The 19710-nt window shown below is 39.3% G+C and overlaps 1 protein-coding gene and 1 pseudogene across 3 annotated transcripts in view; one reads left to right on the forward strand and one right to left on the reverse strand.

The window, feature by feature from the left end:
• GPALPP1 (GPALPP motifs containing 1) overlaps positions 1-19710 on the reverse strand; it is a 40409-nt gene that overhangs the window by 18028 nt on the left and 2671 nt on the right. For all 3 annotated transcript variants that reach the window (XR_007126195.1, XM_047723498.1, XM_047723497.1), the window contains exons 2-4: positions 8761-8890; positions 7837-7938; positions 5424-5532 (exon numbers count right to left, since the gene is read on the reverse strand). Coding sequence is in view for 2 of the 3 variants with exons in the window: in XM_047723498.1 (XP_047579454.1) it covers positions 5424-5532; positions 7837-7938; positions 8761-8890 (341 nt within the window). In the remaining variant the exon portion in view is untranslated. The remainder of the gene's footprint in view (positions 1-5423; positions 5533-7836; positions 7939-8760; positions 8891-19710) is intronic.
• On the forward strand, positions 11625-13626 carry LOC125096460 (60S ribosomal protein L21-like; annotated as a pseudogene).

The following is a 19710-nucleotide window of genomic DNA, read 5'->3' on the forward strand; positions in this document are numbered from 1 at the left end:
AGGTAGGTTAAGATGAACAACAATAAGATATTTGTCCTCCAGCTCAGATGGGCGGCTTCTTGCTTGTATTTTTTAAAAATTATCAGGATCAAGTTCATTTGTGTTGTTTACATTTTCCCCACTAGCTACTCGGTGGTAACTTTGTATCTGTGGTTTCTTCTCTGCACCCTTAAAGCAATTGCTCTTGGTACAAACAATCAGATAATTACATATTATCTCTTGGCTTACTCTAAATATCACACACACACACACACACACACACACACACGGCGCGCGCGCACACACACACACACACACACACACACACACTTTCTCTAACTATGGACTTTGGTATACAATGCATCATTTGATCTTTATATAACACAATTGTGAAAAGACATTATTATTCCTGTTTTCTTTTCCAGGGAACCTAGGTTTGGAGAATTCTATTTAGGAAGGTTAAAAACTTGTTCAAGGGTACAAAACTGGTATTTAAGATGAAAATATTCTAAGATAAAGGCCAGTGTATGTTTTCTACTTATACTAGAAACTCTCCTCTATTTTTTTTATTTTCAATTGTTAATGTTTAACCTTAAGTGTTTATAGCTCATCTCTATCAGGGTAGGCTCCTTGATGTCAAACATTATTATAAACATATTTATAGCCCTTATAAAATAATACTTGGTGACATAAAATGAGGAAATATAAAAGATACAATGAACTTTTACAACTATAAGAGGCATGACATTAAAATAGTATTAAAGTATGGGATAAGCGAATGTTATTTTTACTTCCATCTAACAAGAGATGATTTTATAAAGATAGAATTTGGCACATCTTGCATGTCTTGTTAGGATGATGCCTGGAATTTTTAGAAATAAAGATCACTTAGGGTGTTGGGAGTTATAAACTAAGGGAGCAAAATGAAAATCAGGCCCAACATACTAAACTGAAAAAGAGAAACTGGAATCATAATCCAAATCCAATCTAGATATCTAATCATTTTGGTATCCTGGTTGAGTTAAAATTAGGTGAATTATTTTATCTAGAAATACAGTAGAAATCATATACCTTACTGGTTTATACTGTGGGCTGCAGTTAGAACTAGTTTCAAGCCTCAATCTGCTATCGTATTAGCATGTGACCTCAGGAGTGCTATTTAGCCTTTTTAGGCCTTGGTTTTTTGTCTTTTATTTATGTATTTTAAGATTTATTTATTTTAGAGAGAGAGAGAAACAGAGATAGTGGGGGAGTGGAGGGGAGAACACAGGGAGAGAGAGAATCCTCAAGCAAACTCCCTGTTAAGCGTGGAGCCTGATGTGGGGCTCGATCCCAGGATCCTGGGATCACGGCTGAGCCAAAATCAAGAGCTGGCTATTTGACTGACTGAGCCACCCAGGCGTTCTGGCTTTTTGTCTTTTCAGATGGGGATTATAACAGCTCCAACCAGTAACTACTCTAAGAGAACCCTGTTTTTGTTCGTCTTCATAGGGGCCATGCCTTTCTCAGGAACCTGGGAACTTCTCTAACTCCTAGGGGAAAATGTTGGTAATTCTAAGCCAGTCAGTTTGGTTGAATTCCTCTTGCCCAAATGACTGGCCAAGGCTTGGGCATGTGATCCAATTCTGGGCAAAGAAACCTGAGGACAGGTCTACAGGAAACCTGGAAAGGTGTTCCTTCCTCTACAAAAGGGGCACAGGGTAAGATCATTCCCTCCTCTGTCTGAACATTGGCATGTTCGTGGGAATCTTAGAACTCTGACAAGCTTCCTGGTATAATGAAGGGTCACCCTAAGAGGAATGAACATACTGTAGATGACAGAAAAGATGGGAAAAGTTGCAGTCCCGGATATCATTTAGGCTTCTCAATCAACCAACCTAGAATGACCCTAGTTGTATACCTTTTATTACATATGAAACACATTCTCCTTATTTTGGGAATATAGATAATAGATGGTCCAGGCAATTACATATACAGCCCATTTGCTAATGAAATAGGTTAGGACAAAGTTCCACGTTGAGTAGCATTTTCTGTTATTTGCAGCTAAAAGCTTTCTGGCTGACACTTCCTGACATTTCCCAGGATTGTTTCGATTAAATTAAGTTTATGTGGTCTGGGAATATAATTAAGTCACGTAAATATATGTTTACGTTGTGCTATGCAGTGTCAGACTTATGGCAAGTGCTCAACGAATGCTAAATATTAGTACTATTACGTATGTCTTAATTTAGGGGTATATGTTGTGAATGAGAGAGACTAAGAGAAGCCCCTCTTTGAAAAAGTAAAATATGAAAACAAGAAGTGTTTTTTGAAAAAGGTTTCATTAGAAGGAAATTATAAAGCAAGTAATTCAGAACCAAGAGTACAACCAAGTGCAACAGGTATGCGATGGTGTAAGCCCTGCCCTACCATTACCCCTCACCCTTTGCTAAGAGAAGTAGAAAATATAGAATAGATAACACCAGGGAATTATATAAACTATCCATCTGCTGTCTAGGTGAGTTAGGACAAAATTCCAAGCAAGAATAAAACTGAATTATGCTTGAACAAGTTTTTCTGGAAAATGTAGTTCACAACTAACACTCATGTATCCTCACCCAAATCCATCAGCTGCTAACATTTTACCGTATTTATCTTTCTTTTCCCACTCCCTTGCCACTCTCTGTGTGAGGCAGACAGATAGACAGACATATTGGGAATCATCTGAAAGTAGGTTATGAAGAGCATGAAACTTCCTTCCCACATTCCAAGGGCTACAAGTTATATTTCTCCAGAACTCTTTTTTGCAGAGTGGAACCTGGAGGCTGTAGGTTTTATTCAGATACTTCAATTCCCTCTCCTCTGCCTGCACAGCCGAAGCTACAGCTCTGGTCCCCAAGCCCAACTCTAGGGCTTATGGCTGGCTTCCCTAAAACTACCCTGGTCCGCTGTTGTGTAAGCTTGTGTTTCCTGCTCTAGCTCTGAATTCTCTCAATGTCACTAGCAGCTGTAGACTTCCCTTTCTTTCTTTGGAGCTTAGCTGTGTATTAACTTTGTTGCTATTCCCCACTGCCTGGGCATTTCTTTGTGTTTGTGGCAGGGAGCCCCGAGCATGACCTGCCAGCTCAGTCTTCCATGTGCCTGGAGGTACTTCCTCTGGTAATGTATTCTTGTATTTAGCAACCTTGCTAGAAAGATTTCTTATAGTTACACTAAATTTTTCAAAGATACTCTCATGACATCAGTAGTGAAGATGGTAAGAATGATGACAATGATGAGAGCTCTTGTAAATTGAAAACTTACTGTTCTGACTTAATCCTTGCCCTCTGAGATAAGGAAAACAACCCGCATGATACTGACGTGAAACTAAACTCCTCCAGGATTCCAAGCTCTGATGGCTCTTGCCTTCTCTCTTTCTCCCCCAACTGCAATGGACTTCTTAAACCCTAACTCTCTCTCCACACTCTTTTGCCTTCAAAGAAGATATCTGTATATTCTGGAACAATCTTTCCTGTCCTCTTTGCTGAGATATCTCCAACTCATCAATCTTTAGACATTTTCTCAGAGACAAAGACTTTTTCTCATTTCTTCAGATTAGTTTAGAGTAGTCCGTCATGGTTCCGCTGTATTTCACTTCATCTTTTGAATCACTCATAATGTTAGATTTTTGTTTAGTGTCTGTATTCCCCACTACATTGCAGGTGTGATTAGCTGGGACTATGTCTAACTTATTCATTCATTCAACAAACCCTTCTGAATGTCCACTAGAGAGAAGACAAAAATCTCTGTCCTCAACAGACTCACATTCTAGTGGGCAGAGGTCATCAATAAATAAAAAGAAGCAGTAAAATAAATGGTGTCTGAGGTGGTGACAAGATGCTCTGGAGAAAATTAAAGGAGGGAAGGAGAGAGGAGTTAGGGGAAGAGGAGTTAGCAATTTTGAATTAGGAGGTCAGAAATGACCTCATTAAGGTGACATTCCAGCCAAAAACTGTTGTTCTGGGAGGCAGGCCACATAGATATCTAGGGGAAGACCATTTTGGAGAGACTTACAGGCATCAACACTCTGGGGTAGGAGCCTCCCCGGCCTATGTGAGGAGGAACACCAAGGAGCACAGTGTGGTCAGATTAAAATAAGAGGGGAAATCAGGGAGCTAAAGGAGACCAGACTGTAGAGGGGGCCCCGGGCCTTGGCTCTTATGCAGAGACAGGAGGAGCAATCCGATGGTTTTGGGTGTGAGTGACACGATCTGACTTCATTTTATCTGGGCCACTCTAGCGGCTGTGTTGAGAAGAGACAGCAGAAAAACCAGGGATAAAGTATCAAGACCAACAAAACAGGGGAAGTATGATGTTGACTTAGACCAGGGTGACTGCAGAAATGGTTGGATTGTGTATATCTTTTGAAGGCAGGACAATAGGATTTGTTGACAGACTCATTTCTGTGACTATGTGCTTGATACATTGTAGGTGCTCTATAAATATCTGTTGAAGGAATGAGTAAACAACTCTGAAGTTCATGGTCTTAACCACTGTATTTTATTTTCCTTAGTAACAACCTCAGTGTAACTGCTGAATTCTCAGTAGAGATGAATATACAGGAAGCTACTGGAGAATAACAGACCAAACAAGTGATCTAAAGTCTTAAGAACTGGGTTTAAGGGGCACCTGGCTGGTTCAGCTGGTAGAGTGACTCACTCCTGATTTCGGGGTTGTAGCTTCAAGCCTGAATTGAGTGTAGAGATTACTTTAAATTGTAGACAAAACAAAAGAAAACAGAAACTGGGTTTAAACTGTGGCTTTGATAAGTATAAACTGCAATATTGGGTAAATTACCTAATTTCTCCGGTTTTTAGCATCTGTAAGATGGCAGATCATATTTATTGCATATGGTCGCAGAGAAGATAAAAATAATACTCACCCATAGATGGGGAAAGAGCATTACAAGTTATAAAGTACTCTACAAATCTCAGCTATTGATAAGGACCAGGCCTCAAAACAAGAAAACATCTTTTATACTTGACTCTAAAAACCATCTGACCAATCTTTTCATAACATCACTTAACTCCAGCTTTGTTATTTACCAGCACTATAGCTGTATACGTAAGAGCTGATTTCAAGGCAAAGATCATGGTCAACAAATTCCTCAGCTTCCTCTTTTTCAGGTCAAATCACATTGATTCCTTAAACTTTTCATCATGTTCTATTTTCTAGCACTTTAAAGCTTCCCTTCAAAGATGAGAAGCATGAATAAATAACATCCTTGTCATCATGTAACTGTCTTGTTATTTTTGTAACATCTCCGTTTTGGGACAAGCTTTTGATTTCATCTCTCTACCTTACAATCCTAGATTCAGGAGAACAGGGCTGCATATTAGTTACATTTGAGCCAAATGAATACAGTTATTACTTTGTAAAGTCTTGAGTTTGCTACATCTTATTCTTTAGCCAAAAATTTTCCAAACCTCAGAGTTGAAATATGATGATACTTGTTGTCCTGGATCATCTCTGCCTTTGTCACTTTTCTGAGTAGATTTAATAAAACCAGGTGGTAGTGCAGGACCTATTATAGGCCTGAAAAATAAAATGCACCTTTAGCATTCTCCCTGACTTTTAAAAAGCAGTTTTTAGAATAAAAGTTCACAAATAATAATAAAAAGCCAAATAATAACAAAATGTTGAAAACAAGAATTTTATTTAACATATTTTTATTTTATAACCTAGTATTTTTCCACTTAGTAGTATCTTTAAAAAAATCTAATTTTCTCCTTTTTACTTTCTATTTGTTAGCCAATGCTAAGATATTAAACCAGTAATTCCCAATCTTTGTGGCACTGGTGTATGCCCACTTCCTAAAAGAACTACATTAAATAGAAATACCAATTTTTAAAAAGTCCTTATTAAGAATTAAAGCCTGTGAAGATCTTTTTCTATTTTGTGCTTTGGCTTTCACTTTTGATTGTCACTGTCCGCCGACACATTCTTCAGGGGCAATCTAATTATAGTCAGAACTCCTTAAGTAGAAATTGAGTTCTAAGAATGTAAACAGCACATGCATACAACAGAAGTTGGCAATTAATGGTTATGTGTGCCAGGGTAGTATAAAAATCTAAACACTGTCCTCACCAATGATCCAGCAATAACGTGGAGCTCTATAAGAATGAACACACGTCTACAAGAATGAAAGTCAGTCTACAAGAATGAACATTAAGTCTACAAGAATGAACGTAAGTCTACAAGAATGAACGTAAGTCTACAAAAATGAACATAAGTCTACAATAATGAACGTTAAGTCTACAAGAATGAATGTAAGTCACGTGAGACCTCCAGACAAGGGAAAAGGTGCTGTGCTAACCACATGTCAACCAGAACACTTTTCTGCTTCCTTCAAACAACCCTGGTTGGTGTAAGTCACTCCATTTTCTAGGTTAGCAAAACCATGCCCAAGGACATCACAAATAAGTAAGTGGCGGAGCTAGAGTTTAAACCATGGTCTCCTTGATGCCAAAGTTCATTTTCTTTCAAGCTGCCCCACTGCCACATTTCTGAGGGAACTCACATCATTCCAAATGAGAGAAGTGCCTAAAATCTGGGTCTTAAACAAGAGAAAGCCTTACATGAGGGGAAAAAAATAACAGACAAGATATTTTCTCCTCTCTTTCATGCTTTTCAGTTTCTTCATCCTTTCTTTCATACCAATATTCTTCCCAGAGATGTCATTGTGCCAGGATTACCAACCAACACAGCACTGAAGTCCTAAGCTGAATTTTCCAGGCTGTACCGTGTTCAACTAGAGCCTCACAGGCAAGCTTCTTGGCAGAGGAAAAATGCTACCAGGAGCAGATCTGGGTTCTGATCCTGGCCATTTAATAGCCAAAATACACCTCTCAAGAAAGAAATTGCTATACACCTAATAACGTGTTTTCTTGAAAGGAATGTTGTGCTCCAGTGGTCAGCAAATTTTCTGTAAAAGGCCAGAGAGGACATTTTAAGCTTTGAGGCCATCTATGGGACTTGTAGCCATGATTGTTTTTTCAGTGACCCTTTAAAGATTATTCCTGACTTGGGGGCCATACAAAATCAGTGGAGAGTTTATCCCTGTTAATTCTAAAAAGACCAAAGTAATATGAAAATTAGAGCTGACAAATGAGATTACAAAGTTTGAAAGTAAAATGTACAATAGCCCTTTCTATTTGCTCTTGTGTATGAGTAATAATGCTCTGAAGTATAAACAATTTGGTGTACAATTTCATATTCAGCATTTAAAAATTATACAATTCCAAGAAGAAGATAGGAATCAATACTTACTATCTACTCACTTGGGGCCAAGCATCACGTAAGAGACATACACACATGTGTATATGTATGTAAATATGAAATCTCAATCATCGCAACAATTTTGAAAGGTACTTGTTGTTATCCTATTTATCAGATGGCAAATTTGAGGTACAGAAAAGTCAGTCAAACTATTTAACGTGGCATACAGGAATTGTTTCTTCTATCACCAAAAAACTGAAAAAGCATTAAAAGTCAAATACCAGGATTCCAGCCCCAGGCCAGACAGGACACTCACTATGTGTGCAACCTTAACTATTTAAAAGAGGGGGGAAGAAGGATAATGTTCCAATCAGTCTACTATAAAACACTCTTGTGAGCATCACCTAAGAAATGCAAAGTTTTTTTTTTATAAACCACAAAATTTTTATACAGAATGAAATGATCATTTTTGTTATAGGAGACAATTACTTTTCCCTATGCATTTCAAATGTTACCTAAGTCTGTAAGTTAAACAACAATTTTGGACAACTCTTTAGTGAATTAACAAACACCAACTGAAATATTCAGAAAAGACAGGCTTGAACTATCACACATTATCACCTTGGAGGAGAATCATCCTGCTTTTTAAATCCAGGAGGAAGAGCTGGTCCAAAAAACCCTTCATCGTCATCGTCATCGTCATCTTGATTTCTCCTCTGTTTTCTAAAAATACAGTAGTGCAACTTTATGCAAATTTTTTTCACATAGAAGTTTTGAGTTTTAAAGGAAGCATTAACTCCCAACTAGTTGTATGAATGCTGACAATAAATACTAACAATAAATTAATCTCGCCCAATAACAGCAAATGGATACCACAGTAGATCTTATACTAACCTTTTCTTGGAATTTATTTTTGGTCTAGAATAGAGATTGGTTAATTCTCTCTGGTGGGAATACTTTATCAGTTTTCTATATTTTCTACAGTGTTAATTAAAGATTCCACTCGCTGAGGTTTTGAACAGTCTACATGCTGAAAATTTTGGAGCAAAAAGTTCATGATTCTCCATTTTAATCTCATTCAGGAAGGGTTTTAACTTGCTATTTCTGTCCGTAATCTTTAAAATGCATAAATAAAACCTTGCAACCCAATACTAAACAAAGATTCCACTTCTTATTTACATGGATCTATGGTAAGTAAGATTGTTAGAGGGAAGTCACTCATTTACTTAAGCAAAAACCATCCACTGCAGAAAAAATTTTTAAAAGAAATGCTATTGCTTATTTAGAATATTTAGTCACTGCAGCGATACTTTCAGGAAAAATCCTTTCTATAAGAATTTAATCAAAATCCTAGGTATCTCCACAGCTATCTGCTACGAGAATAAATTTCTTTCTCCACAGCATAGTTCATGAGGCAATGCTGTGTGAAAGGATTTCTTCTTCTGCTGTAAAAATACAGATATGTTGTTCTCTGACTAGCTATCTGTTCCAGCCAGTGTATGCTAGATTTGAAGCTTGGTTTATCATTTAATTTAAGTGACCGACCTTGCCACTGGACCACTGTCATCATCTTCAGATTCTTGATTTTCTTCATACAACGAACTACTGTCTTCATCACTGTCTGAGGACTCCGAGCTACTGCTTTTATAATTAGGGGGCAGAGCTGGTCCTGCAACTGAAGAAAATTTCTTGTGTAAGTCCTAACTAGCCACAACTGTTTCAATGAACCCCCTAGCTGACATCTTATATCTTCTCTTCTCAAATTCACAGCACTTGCGGGCTATTACTTATTACAAACTTTAATCTCATTTGTCCCTGTTTTGTGTGTGGTGGTTTTGTCTTTCCAACTATAGAAAGGCAGCAATCGTGGTTTACATAGCATGAGATTCACAAAAAAATTAATACCCAAACTTGTAACTGTAACAATGGCATATAACTTCCCTGACATCTTAGAATTTTTGCATTGGTTCCAATTTTGGTTGGTGCAACTGCTAAGATAGTTTCACGAGTTTCTGCTCCTACAGACAGCATTTCATAGGCAATATTTACGTCACGGTGCTAACCAAGAAACAAATTTGCCATTCCATACTCTAATACATCAATAATCAAAACTATCCATTCTGGTTTCTGATTAAGAGCCACCACTTTAAAAAGTATCTTTACTGACAACATACTTCCCAGTTTTGTTTTTTTTAAAAGATTTTGTTTATTTATTTGAGAGAGAGAGATAGAGAGCACAAGCAGGGGCATAGGGAGAGGGAGAAGGAGAAGCAGACTCCCCTGCTGAACATAGAGCACAACTCGAGGCTTGATCCTAGAACCCCGGGATCATGACCTGAGCTGAAGGCAGACGCCCAACTGACTGAGCCACCCAGGCACCCCTGTTTTCTTTTTGAGATGATTTTTCAAGCTGAAACAAAAATTAGTGTCACTTTAAGCTTTACTGCTTACTAGTAAAGACACAGAGAATGAGGCTACACCAGGATGTCGATGCTGGGGATGGGGGTTGAGGATCTTCTGGACCCACTCATCAGAATGACTTGCTCTCACTCTACAACTTAGCAAAATTACAAATTACTGTATAATGCCATTGCATGATGTCATGTCATACCTGTCTACATTGAACCTGAGCAGTGATGCTAAAACTCTGCTGCCATAGTTCCCAAACCTGGATGCTTATCACAACTGCCAAAAAAATCACACACACACACACACACACATATGTATATGTGTGTGTGTGTGTGCATGTATATATAAAATATCTATCTATCTATCTACATATATATATTTATGCATGCATGCATGCCCCAAGCCAGAATATCTTTTAAAAAAGATTCCTGGGCCCTTTCCACAGAGATTCTGATTCAGCTGGCCTGGAGTAGGGCCTGAAAATATGATTTTCCAAAGAACTTTCCTGGCATGCTATTCATTCAATATTAATAATAGCAAAAACTTGAAAATAATAAATAAAAGAGAAAAAAATATGTCTTGAGTTCTGATATGCTATGCACTTCTTAAAAAAGTAATCTCTACACCCACAACCCTGGGATCAAGAGTCATATGCTTCACTGATTGAGCCAGCCAGGAGCCCCTTCTATGCCCTATTTTCAGAAATTCACATGCAATGGGCATGGGTGGCTCAGTCGGTTAAGTGTCTGATTCTTGATCTCGGCTCAGGTCTTGATGTCATGGTCGTGAGTTAGAGTCCTGCATTGGGCTCCATGCTGGGCGTGGAGCCTACTTAAAAAAAAAAAGATTCACATGCATTACCATTAACTTATTTAATTCTAATAACAACCCTATTAGGAAGTATTAATATTTCTTTCAGATAAGGAAACTGAGGCAGAAAGCAACTTGCCCAACTTTACACAATTAAGTACAGGAGTTGGGATATGGACCTAGGAGCCTGATTTCAGAGCCTATACCCTTAATCACTATACTAGGCAACATTCAACGAAGAGTCAACATCCACCCATCCAACAAATACTTACTAAATAAATACTCCTACAAAAACAATATAAAAAGGAGACAAATACAAAGAGTGACTGTAAATATGTGGGAAAGGAATTTTAAAGACAGAGGTCAGGGAAGGCCTCTCAGAGAAAACATCTGAATGGAAACTTAAATGATGAGATGACAGTGGCCACCCAACCATCTGAGGAAAGAACATTCTAGATAGAGAAATGGCGACTGCAAAAATCCCATCATGGAAATAAGCTTGATATGCTTGAAGAACAAGCCAAGTCAGCAAAATGACAAGATGAGGCTGGGATAAAGGGGCCAGACTGTATGCTCTGGAGTCAGACTCTTTAGCTTTGCATTCCAGCTTAGCTGCTAACTAGCTATGTGATTTGGATGTTATTTATGCATTAAAGATTTATTTATTTATTTGAGAGAGAGAGAGCATGTGCAAGTGGGGGGAGGGGAGAGGGAGAATCTCAGGCAGACAGTCCCTGCCCCACACTGAGTGGCAGTCCAGCACGGGGCTTGATCTTACCACCCTGAGATCAGGACCTGAGCTGAAACCAAGAGCTGGTCACTCAGCCCGCTGGGGCCACTGGGGTGCCCCTGGATGTTATTTAACCAACCTGTGTTATACTCTTGATCTGTAAAATAAGGTTAATAATATTCCCAATCTCACAAGGCTATTGTGAAGATTATGTCAATTAACATAGGCAAAGCATCTTACATAGTAGCTGGCATCCACTAAGCACTCAATAGATACTAATATGAGATGTGGTAAGGAATTTGGGTTTTAATGATAGGCAGTTACTGAGAGGTTTTAAGTGTGGAGAGACATAATCTGAATTACATTTTTTTTAAATACCTGTTTGCTTATGGACAATAGACTGGGGGGCTGGGAGTAAGGGAGATGAGTTAGAAAGCTGGCAAGAAATAATTTGATTTGCAACATAATTTGAAGGAAGGGCAAAGAGGACTTGCTAATGGTTTAGATGGGAGAAGTGAGCCCCCCCTCCCCAAAAAAAAGGCTTGAGGCCTTTTGGCTGGAACTGCCATCTTCCAGTAATTCGCCAAAATGACCAACACAAAGGGAAAGAGGAGAGGTACCCATTATATGGTCTCTAGGCCTTTTAGAAAACATAGAGTTGTTCCTTTGGCCACATACATGCGAATCTACAAGAAAGGTGATATTGTGGACATCAAGGGATGGGCACTGTTCAAAAGGGAATGCCCCACAAATGTTACCATGGTAAAACAGAAGAGTCTACAATGTTACTCAGCATGCTGTTGGCATTGTTGTAAACAAGTTAAGGGAAAGATTCCTGCCAAGAGAATTAATGTACACATTGAGCATATTAAACATTCAAAGAGCTGAGATAGCTTCCTGAAGCGTGTGAAGGAAAATGATCAGAAAAAGAAGGAAGCCAAAGAGAAAGGTACTTGGGGGGCACCTGGGTGGCTCAGTGGATTAAGCCTCTGCCCTCGGCTCGGGTTATGATCTCAGGGTCCTGGGATCAAGCCCCAGGTTGGGCTCTCTGCTCGGCGGGGAGCCTGCTTCCCCCACTCTCTCTGCCTGCCTCTCTGCCTACTTGTGATCTCTCTCTCTGTCAAATAAATTAAAAAAAAAAAAAAAAAAAAGAGAAAGGTACTTGGGTACAAATGAAGCGTCAGCCTGCTCCGCCCAGAGAAGCACACTTTGGAAGAACCAATGGAAACAAGCCCGAACTGCTGGAACCCATTCCCTATGAACTCATGGCATGACAAAGGGTAAAGAAAATAAAAGACCTCAAGACTGTGGGGAAAAAAAAAAAAAGGACTTGAGGTTGAGTCTTAGGTTTCTGGCCTGAGTGGCCAGATGGTAATGCTATTCGCTAATATGGGGAAGACTAAGAGGAAGGCAAGTTTGGGGGAAGTGTCAAGAATTTATTTTCCACATCTTTTTTTTAAAAGCTTTTTAAAAAGAAGTTTATTTATTTAAGTAATCCCTATACTCAACAGGGGATTTGAACTCATGACCCTGAGATCAAGATTCACTAGCTCTTCTGACTTAGCCAGCTAGGTGACCCCAAGAGTTTGCTTTTCACATTTTAAGTTTAACATGACCACTAAACATGTTAGTGGAACTACCAGTGGTATCTGGGTTTACTGGTATTAAGCTGAGGGAAAAAGGGCCAGTTTTGGAACATTTGGTCTATTTCTGAACATTTTTTTCCTATCCCCTCTTCATGTATTTCTATAGAAGAAACACTCAAGGGCCGCCTAGGTGGCTCAGTGGGTTAAGCCTCTGCCTTCGGCTCAGGTCATGATCCCAAGGTCCTGGGATCGAGCCCCGCATCAGGCTCTCTGCGCGGTAGGGAACCTGCTTCCTCCTCTCTCTCTGCATGCCTCTCTGCCTACTTGTGATCTTTGTCTGTCAAATAAATAAATAAAATCTTTAAAAAAATACTCAATACACAATAAGTTGACTTAAAAATCCAAACTTTTGTTTTTAAAAATCTGATGCATTTTTTTTCCAATATTCTTATGTCATTAAATAAAGGTAGGAATTTTACCACATGCTACACTAGTAATTCAGCATGCCTAGAAAAGGACAATCAAGCAGCAAAAGAGGAAAACATTAAGAATTAAGGAACAGGAACCATATCTCCAACTCTCTCTCTCTCTTTTTTTTTTTTTAAATTTTTATTTATTTATTTATTTATTTGACAGAGAGCGAGAGAGAGAGATCACAAGTAGGCAGAGAGGCAGGCAGAGAGAGGAGGAAGCAGGCTCACCGTTGAGCAGAGAGCCCGACGCGGGGCTCGATCCCAGGACCCTGAGATCATGACCCGAGCCGAAGGCAGAGGCCCAACCCACTGAGCCACCCAGGTGCCCCCTTTTTTTTTTTTTTTTAAGATTTTTAATTTTTTTTGACAGAGAGAGACACACTGAGAGAGGGAAGACAAGCAGTGCGAGAGGCAGAGGGAGAAGCAGGCCTCCAGATGAGCACAGAGCCTGACGCGGGGCTCAATCCCAGGACCTGGGATCACGACCTAAGCTGAAGGCAGATGCCTAACAAGTCACCCAGGTGCCCCTCTCCAACTCTTGTTTAAAACTGACTGCATAGTTAGTAGGTAAGTGTTCCCCAACTATACATGGAGACTGTATCTGACTTGCAACCTTAGTGATTAATGTCTTTAATAATTTCTAATTATCTCTTTATGTATATTAATTCCTAGAGAAAACACCTCTTAGACTATAGTAAGAAGGGGAGGATACCACCTTCTATCAATAACCCTTTCTTCAAAATTCTAGAGGTCATAGCTGCACCATGAAAATGACTATGAAAATTTCCCTTTCATAGTGATTGGCTCTTATATCTTCCTTTTCATTCTATATATTAAAGATTTTTTTCCTCTCTCTCTCTCTTTTCTCTTTTGCTTCCATCTTTTCTTATATGAGAGTGTTACCAATGTAATTTGTCAACTTGACACTAACTGGGTAATTTTGGATTGGTTTGGATTAAGGAAAGATTTTATGGGGAGCTTGGCTCAGTCCGCAGAGCACATGTCTCTTAATCTCAGGGTTGTAGGTTCAAGCCTCATGTTGTGTGTAGAGATTACTTAAAAAATAAAATCTTAAGGGGCACCTGGGTAGCTCAGTCAGTTGGGCATCTGCCTTCGGCTTGGGTCATGATCCCAGGGTCCTGGGATCAAGTCCCATGTCAGGCTCTCTGCTCAGCAGGGAGCCTGCTTTTCCCTCTCTTCCCTACCTGTGCTCTTTCTTGCTATCTCTGTCTCTCTCTTTCAAATAAATAAATAAGAAAAAAAATCTTAAGAAAAAAGATTTTACTATTCTTTTACACAGTTTGAATGATTAAAAGACTAAATGGTCTAAATATGTGCTGTCCTTGGTTTTATAACTAACAGATAAATTTGCCTTAAATTTTTAAAGAAACAAGTGTGGTATATAAAAAAGAGCTTAGTTAAATAGATGAAGATAAAACTCATCTGAGAAGGATGCAAAGCCTTATTTTTGAAAAATGATCACAGGAAAAATACTGTAAAAGAGTGAGATTCTACTTGGATTGTATCAAAGGAAATAATATTATATAATGAAGGAATAGAATATTAAGAGACAGTGACCTAAAAAGGAAAAAGAATATTGAAAATGTAAGTTGGTATAAGCCACACTATAAACTTTCTAATAAAATTAAGAACACACCTGGCTTCACTCTTTCATAGGTATCCTTCTTTAGGATTTGTCTCGAATTTGTCTCAAAATTATTTTAGGCACTTGTAATGAACTAGTTCATCTCTGTCCTAAAACAGTAATGCTATATTAGAATTATTAAGGTAGATCTCTCACTGCAATGGTAATTTTTCAAACAGATAATTAATTCCATGAGAATAGGGATTATGTTTCATTATTTTTCCCTTGTAACATCTGTAACACAAAACCATGCACAGAAAAAAATATATTCGGTATAGTAAATAAAACCTCATTATGGGGCACATGGGGTGGCTCAGTTGGCTAACCATCCAACTCTTGATTTCTGCTTGGGTCATGATTGTAGGGTCATGAGAATGAGTCCTGCATCGGGCCCACACTGGGCTTGGAGCCTGCTTGGGATTCTCTCTCTCTGTCCCCTTCTGCTCCCCGCCCCAACCAAATCCTCATGTACACACATGCTCTCTTTCTCTTAAAGAAACAACCTTCACTACAGATTAGCAATGGATTCTGATGACTGGAAACACTAACTCAGAACCCCAATTAAACGAAATGTTATTCCCACCAAAAGCAATCCCATTCTTCTCATTAGTAGGCTTATACACTACAATAAAACTGTACTCCTTTATGTTTTGAATTTCAACAAAAATTTAGGAAAATTTGTTTTCTCTCTTATTGTATACATACTTTCACACTAATTTTGATTTTTACCTGCAAAGTCTAAAATGTTTACTATCTGGTCCTTTATAGGAAAAGAGACTGCTGATCCTGGAGGCGTCTGGGTGGCTCAGTCGGTAGAGCGTCTGACTTCAGCTCAGGTCATGATGCCGGGGTTCTGGGATGGAGCCTCTTTGCCTGGCTCCCTGCTCAGCAGAAAGCCTGCTTTTCCCCCTCCTTCTGCCTGCTGCTCTGCCTACTTATGGTCTCTCTATCAAATAAAGAAATAAAATCTTAAAAAAAAAAAAAAAAAGATTGCTGAACCTGTGACAAGATTGAGCCTGGAAATATCATTAAGAACCCAACTCAGTCTTTTGTAGAGAATAGTTATGTCAGAGAATGCTTCCTGGAGAAAGTGATGGTTGGGATGGGGCTGAAGGATTCAAGTGTCTTAGCTGGTGAGGACTGCCAGATGGACCATCCAGGCAGAGGCAAAAGCATCTCTAAAGAACTGGAAACATAAGGGCCTACCACATTCAGAAAAACTGGAAGTGTGATCAAGGGCTGGCACCAAGAATGGAGAGAAAGGAGGCATCCACGGGGTTCAATGTTGCAGTGGGGTCAAGCAGGTCAGGACTAAAAAGAGTGCCTTGGATTTAGCAAAATGTGTGAAAAACAATTGGTGGGTGGTCTTCATTTACTTTCACAGTGCAATCAGTGGACTGCCAAGAACAGAAGCCAGAATGTAGTGGGTTAAGAAGGTACAATGCAGGGGGTAAGGAGAAAATGGAGAGGATCCAGAGAGAAAGAATACTAGCTACAGGGGGATATAGAGTAGAATTTTCATAAAAATAGGAAAGACTGGAATGCTTTGGTCAAATGCTGCGGGCAAGGAGCCCTGAGAACAAATAAGGCAAGGGATTCAAAGTAAAAATGGAAGGATTTAGCCTTAGAAGCTGATACTGTACAGTTTCTACTGTAATCAAAGAGAAGACATATGGGGCAGATTCAGGAAAGTTTTAGGCACACTTACAGAAAATTGAGGAAGATCTTTTAAGATGGCATTTACTGCTTCAGCAACGTAGAGGGAAAGATAGTCTCAGAAAAAAAGAGGCTTTTAAAGAACCACAGTTGATAATGGGGAAAGAGCTGCACAGGGAAACCTCTGAGGACTGCTGGGCAGAGCTGAGAACCCAGCTGGGGAGGAGACTGTAATTTTTAGTAACATTAGCCTGTGGAGGTCTGAGGTTTTTTCCAGCTGCATTTGGAAGGCTGGAGGTAGGCTCACAAGAGGTCAACATTTGGCTTTATCCAGAGCTGGGTTTTTGCCAGATGGGTTTAACAGAATCCTGAATGGGTAAAGGCAGTTGAAAATACTACAAGAGAGTGGATGAAGTGATGCATTGTGAGGCCTACCTAGGTCTGGGGGCAGAAGTGATTAAAAGAAGGAGGCCAAAAAGGACAGAGGGCAGAGATGGCATAGCTTAATGAGGTTTTAAAACAAAAATTAAAAAAAAAAAAAAAACCAACAAAACAAAACACAAAACCAAGCAAGTATAACAGGAATAACTGAGTGAGAATGATGGTTGAATGAGGGGTTCTTGCTCTGAATGAAATTTGAATTTAAGTTTTCAGAGATGAAAGAGTCCAGTGTGTGATTACAAATACAGCTGAAATTAGTGGAGGTGAAGGTCATTGCACATGAGGAATCTGGATTTGGAAGTCAAAAGAGCCAAGCCTCCACTTAACTTCCACAAAACAGCATCTGGAGTATATGGACTGGTCTTGAGAAAACATCTCCCCCTTGAGTTTTTCTAATGACATGATCTAAGGGGACATTCCCAGCATTCAATATTCTAGAGTATTTGAATAAAGTTCATTTGTTCCACCTCAGATCTGTGTGCTCACTCCCTCCTCCAAATTCTGTCAGTGATCTCTTTCGGGGAAGTAGCTGAGTATGAGAACACAGGGCAGATATCCGACTGGGTCTAAGAATTCCCACCTGAGGGAAATTATGGAGCATGCTGCAACATTGACAAACCCTGAAAACATTGTGGTAAGTGAAATAAGCCAGTCACAAAAAGAAAGATACTGTATGATTCCACTTTTTTTACTTTTTTTTTTTTTTAAAGATTTTATTTATTTATTTGACAGAGAGAGATCACAAGTAGACAGAGAGGCAGGCAGAGAGAGAGAGAGAGAGGGAAGCAGGCTCCCTGCTGAGCAGAGAGCCCGATGCGGGACTCGATCCCAGGACCCTGAGATCATGACCTGAGCCGAAGGCAGCGGCTTAACCCACTGAGCCACCCAGGCGCCCATGATTCCACTTTTTTTAAAAAAGATTTTTATTTATTTATTTGAAGCGGGGGGGGGAGAGAAAGCATACCAGTGAGAGGAGGGGCAGAGGGAGAAGTAGGCTCCCCACTGAGCAGGGCACCCAATGTGGGGCTGGATCCCAGGACCCCAGGATCATGACGTAAGCTGAAGCAGACTTTTAACTGACTGAGCCACCCAGGTGCCCTTGTATGATTCCACTTATACGAGAGACCTAGAGTAGTTAAATTCATGGAGATAGAAAGTAGAATGGTGATTGCTGGGGCTGGAGGAAGTGGCACCGGGGATTCACTGTTTAATGGGTACAGAGTTCAGTTGTGCAAGAGGAAAAGTGTTCTGGAAATGGATAATGGTGATGGTTGCACAATGTGAATGTACTTAATGGTTAAAATGCTTAAAAACGCTTAAAAATGGTTAGCATGGGGGCGCCTGGGTGGCTCAGTGGGTTAAGCCGCTGCCTTCGGCTCAGGTCATGGTCTCAGAGTCCTGGGATCGAGCCCCACATCGGGCTCTCTGCTCGGCAGGGAGCCTGCTTCCTCCTCTCTCTCTGCCTGCCTCTCTGCCTACTTGTGATCTCTCTGTCGAATAAATAAAATCTTTAAAAAAAAAAAAAAAGGTTAGCATGGGATATGTTATGTGTATTTTATCAGAATAAAAAAGTAACTAGATGCATATATATGGTCACATGATAATATAAAGAAGGTGACATTACAGTATCATGAAGAAGGGAGGCTGAGGGACCAACTGGATATCTGTGAGGAAAAATATAAATCTTCACCCCTATTTCACACCATACAGAAATATCAATTCCGGATGAACTGCAAATATAAATGTGAAAGCTAAAACAATAATGCTTGTAGGATAAAATGAAGAACCACTCTGTAACCTTAGAGGAGGCAAGGACTACTTAAATAGGGTACAAAAAGCTCTAACCATAAAAGAAAAAAAAATCAGAATATGTTAAAATTAAAAACTTCTGTTCAACAAAATATACTAATGAGAGAGTGAAAAGGGAAGCCAGAGAATTAGAGAAGATACCTGCAACACACATAACTGAAAAATGACTTCTTAAGACTATATAAAGAACTCAATAGGTCAGTAAGGAAAGGCGGACAAACCAGTGGAAAAATGAACAAAAGACTAAAACACATCAGCGTTTCCAAAAAACAAAACAAAACAAAAAACCAACAACAAACAAATGAAAAGGTAGTGGACTTCAATTTGCTATCATAGACCTGCAAATTAAACTACCTTGAGACACTGCTACAAACCATCAGATTAAAAAGACAGAGACAACCAAGTGAGAATATGGAATCATTAGAATTCTCACCCAGGCTGGTGGGAGTGTAAATTGGTACTGACTTTGGAAACTGTTTGGCAATATCCACTAAAGCTGAACTGATGCATGCCCAATGATCCAAAAATTTCCAAAGGAATGCAACATGTGTTCACTAAAAGACATGTACTATAACGCACAGCAGGGCGCTGCTAACTGCCAAAAGAGGGAAACTACTCAAATGTCCATCAGGAGTAAAATAGGTAGGGAACTGCAGAACATTCACATAATAGACTGTTAGACAGCAGTGACAATAAACAATCTGCAATAATTCATTGCAGATAATATTCATTGCAGATAATCCAAAATCCACAATAATTCATCAACATGATGAATCTCACAAAATAATGTTATGCCAAAATATGAAGCCAGTTACAAGAGAGTTCATATTGTATTTTTCCATCTACATAAAGCACACAAAACCAATCTATGGTAAGTCAAGATAGTCATTCCCCTGTGGTTGAAAGAGGGATGGGGAGGCAGGTAGTGCCTGGAAG

Source organism: Lutra lutra, chromosome 3 (assembly GCF_902655055.1).
Source record: "Lutra lutra chromosome 3, mLutLut1.2, whole genome shotgun sequence".
Classification (NCBI taxonomy): domain Eukaryota; kingdom Metazoa; phylum Chordata; class Mammalia; order Carnivora; family Mustelidae; genus Lutra; species Lutra lutra.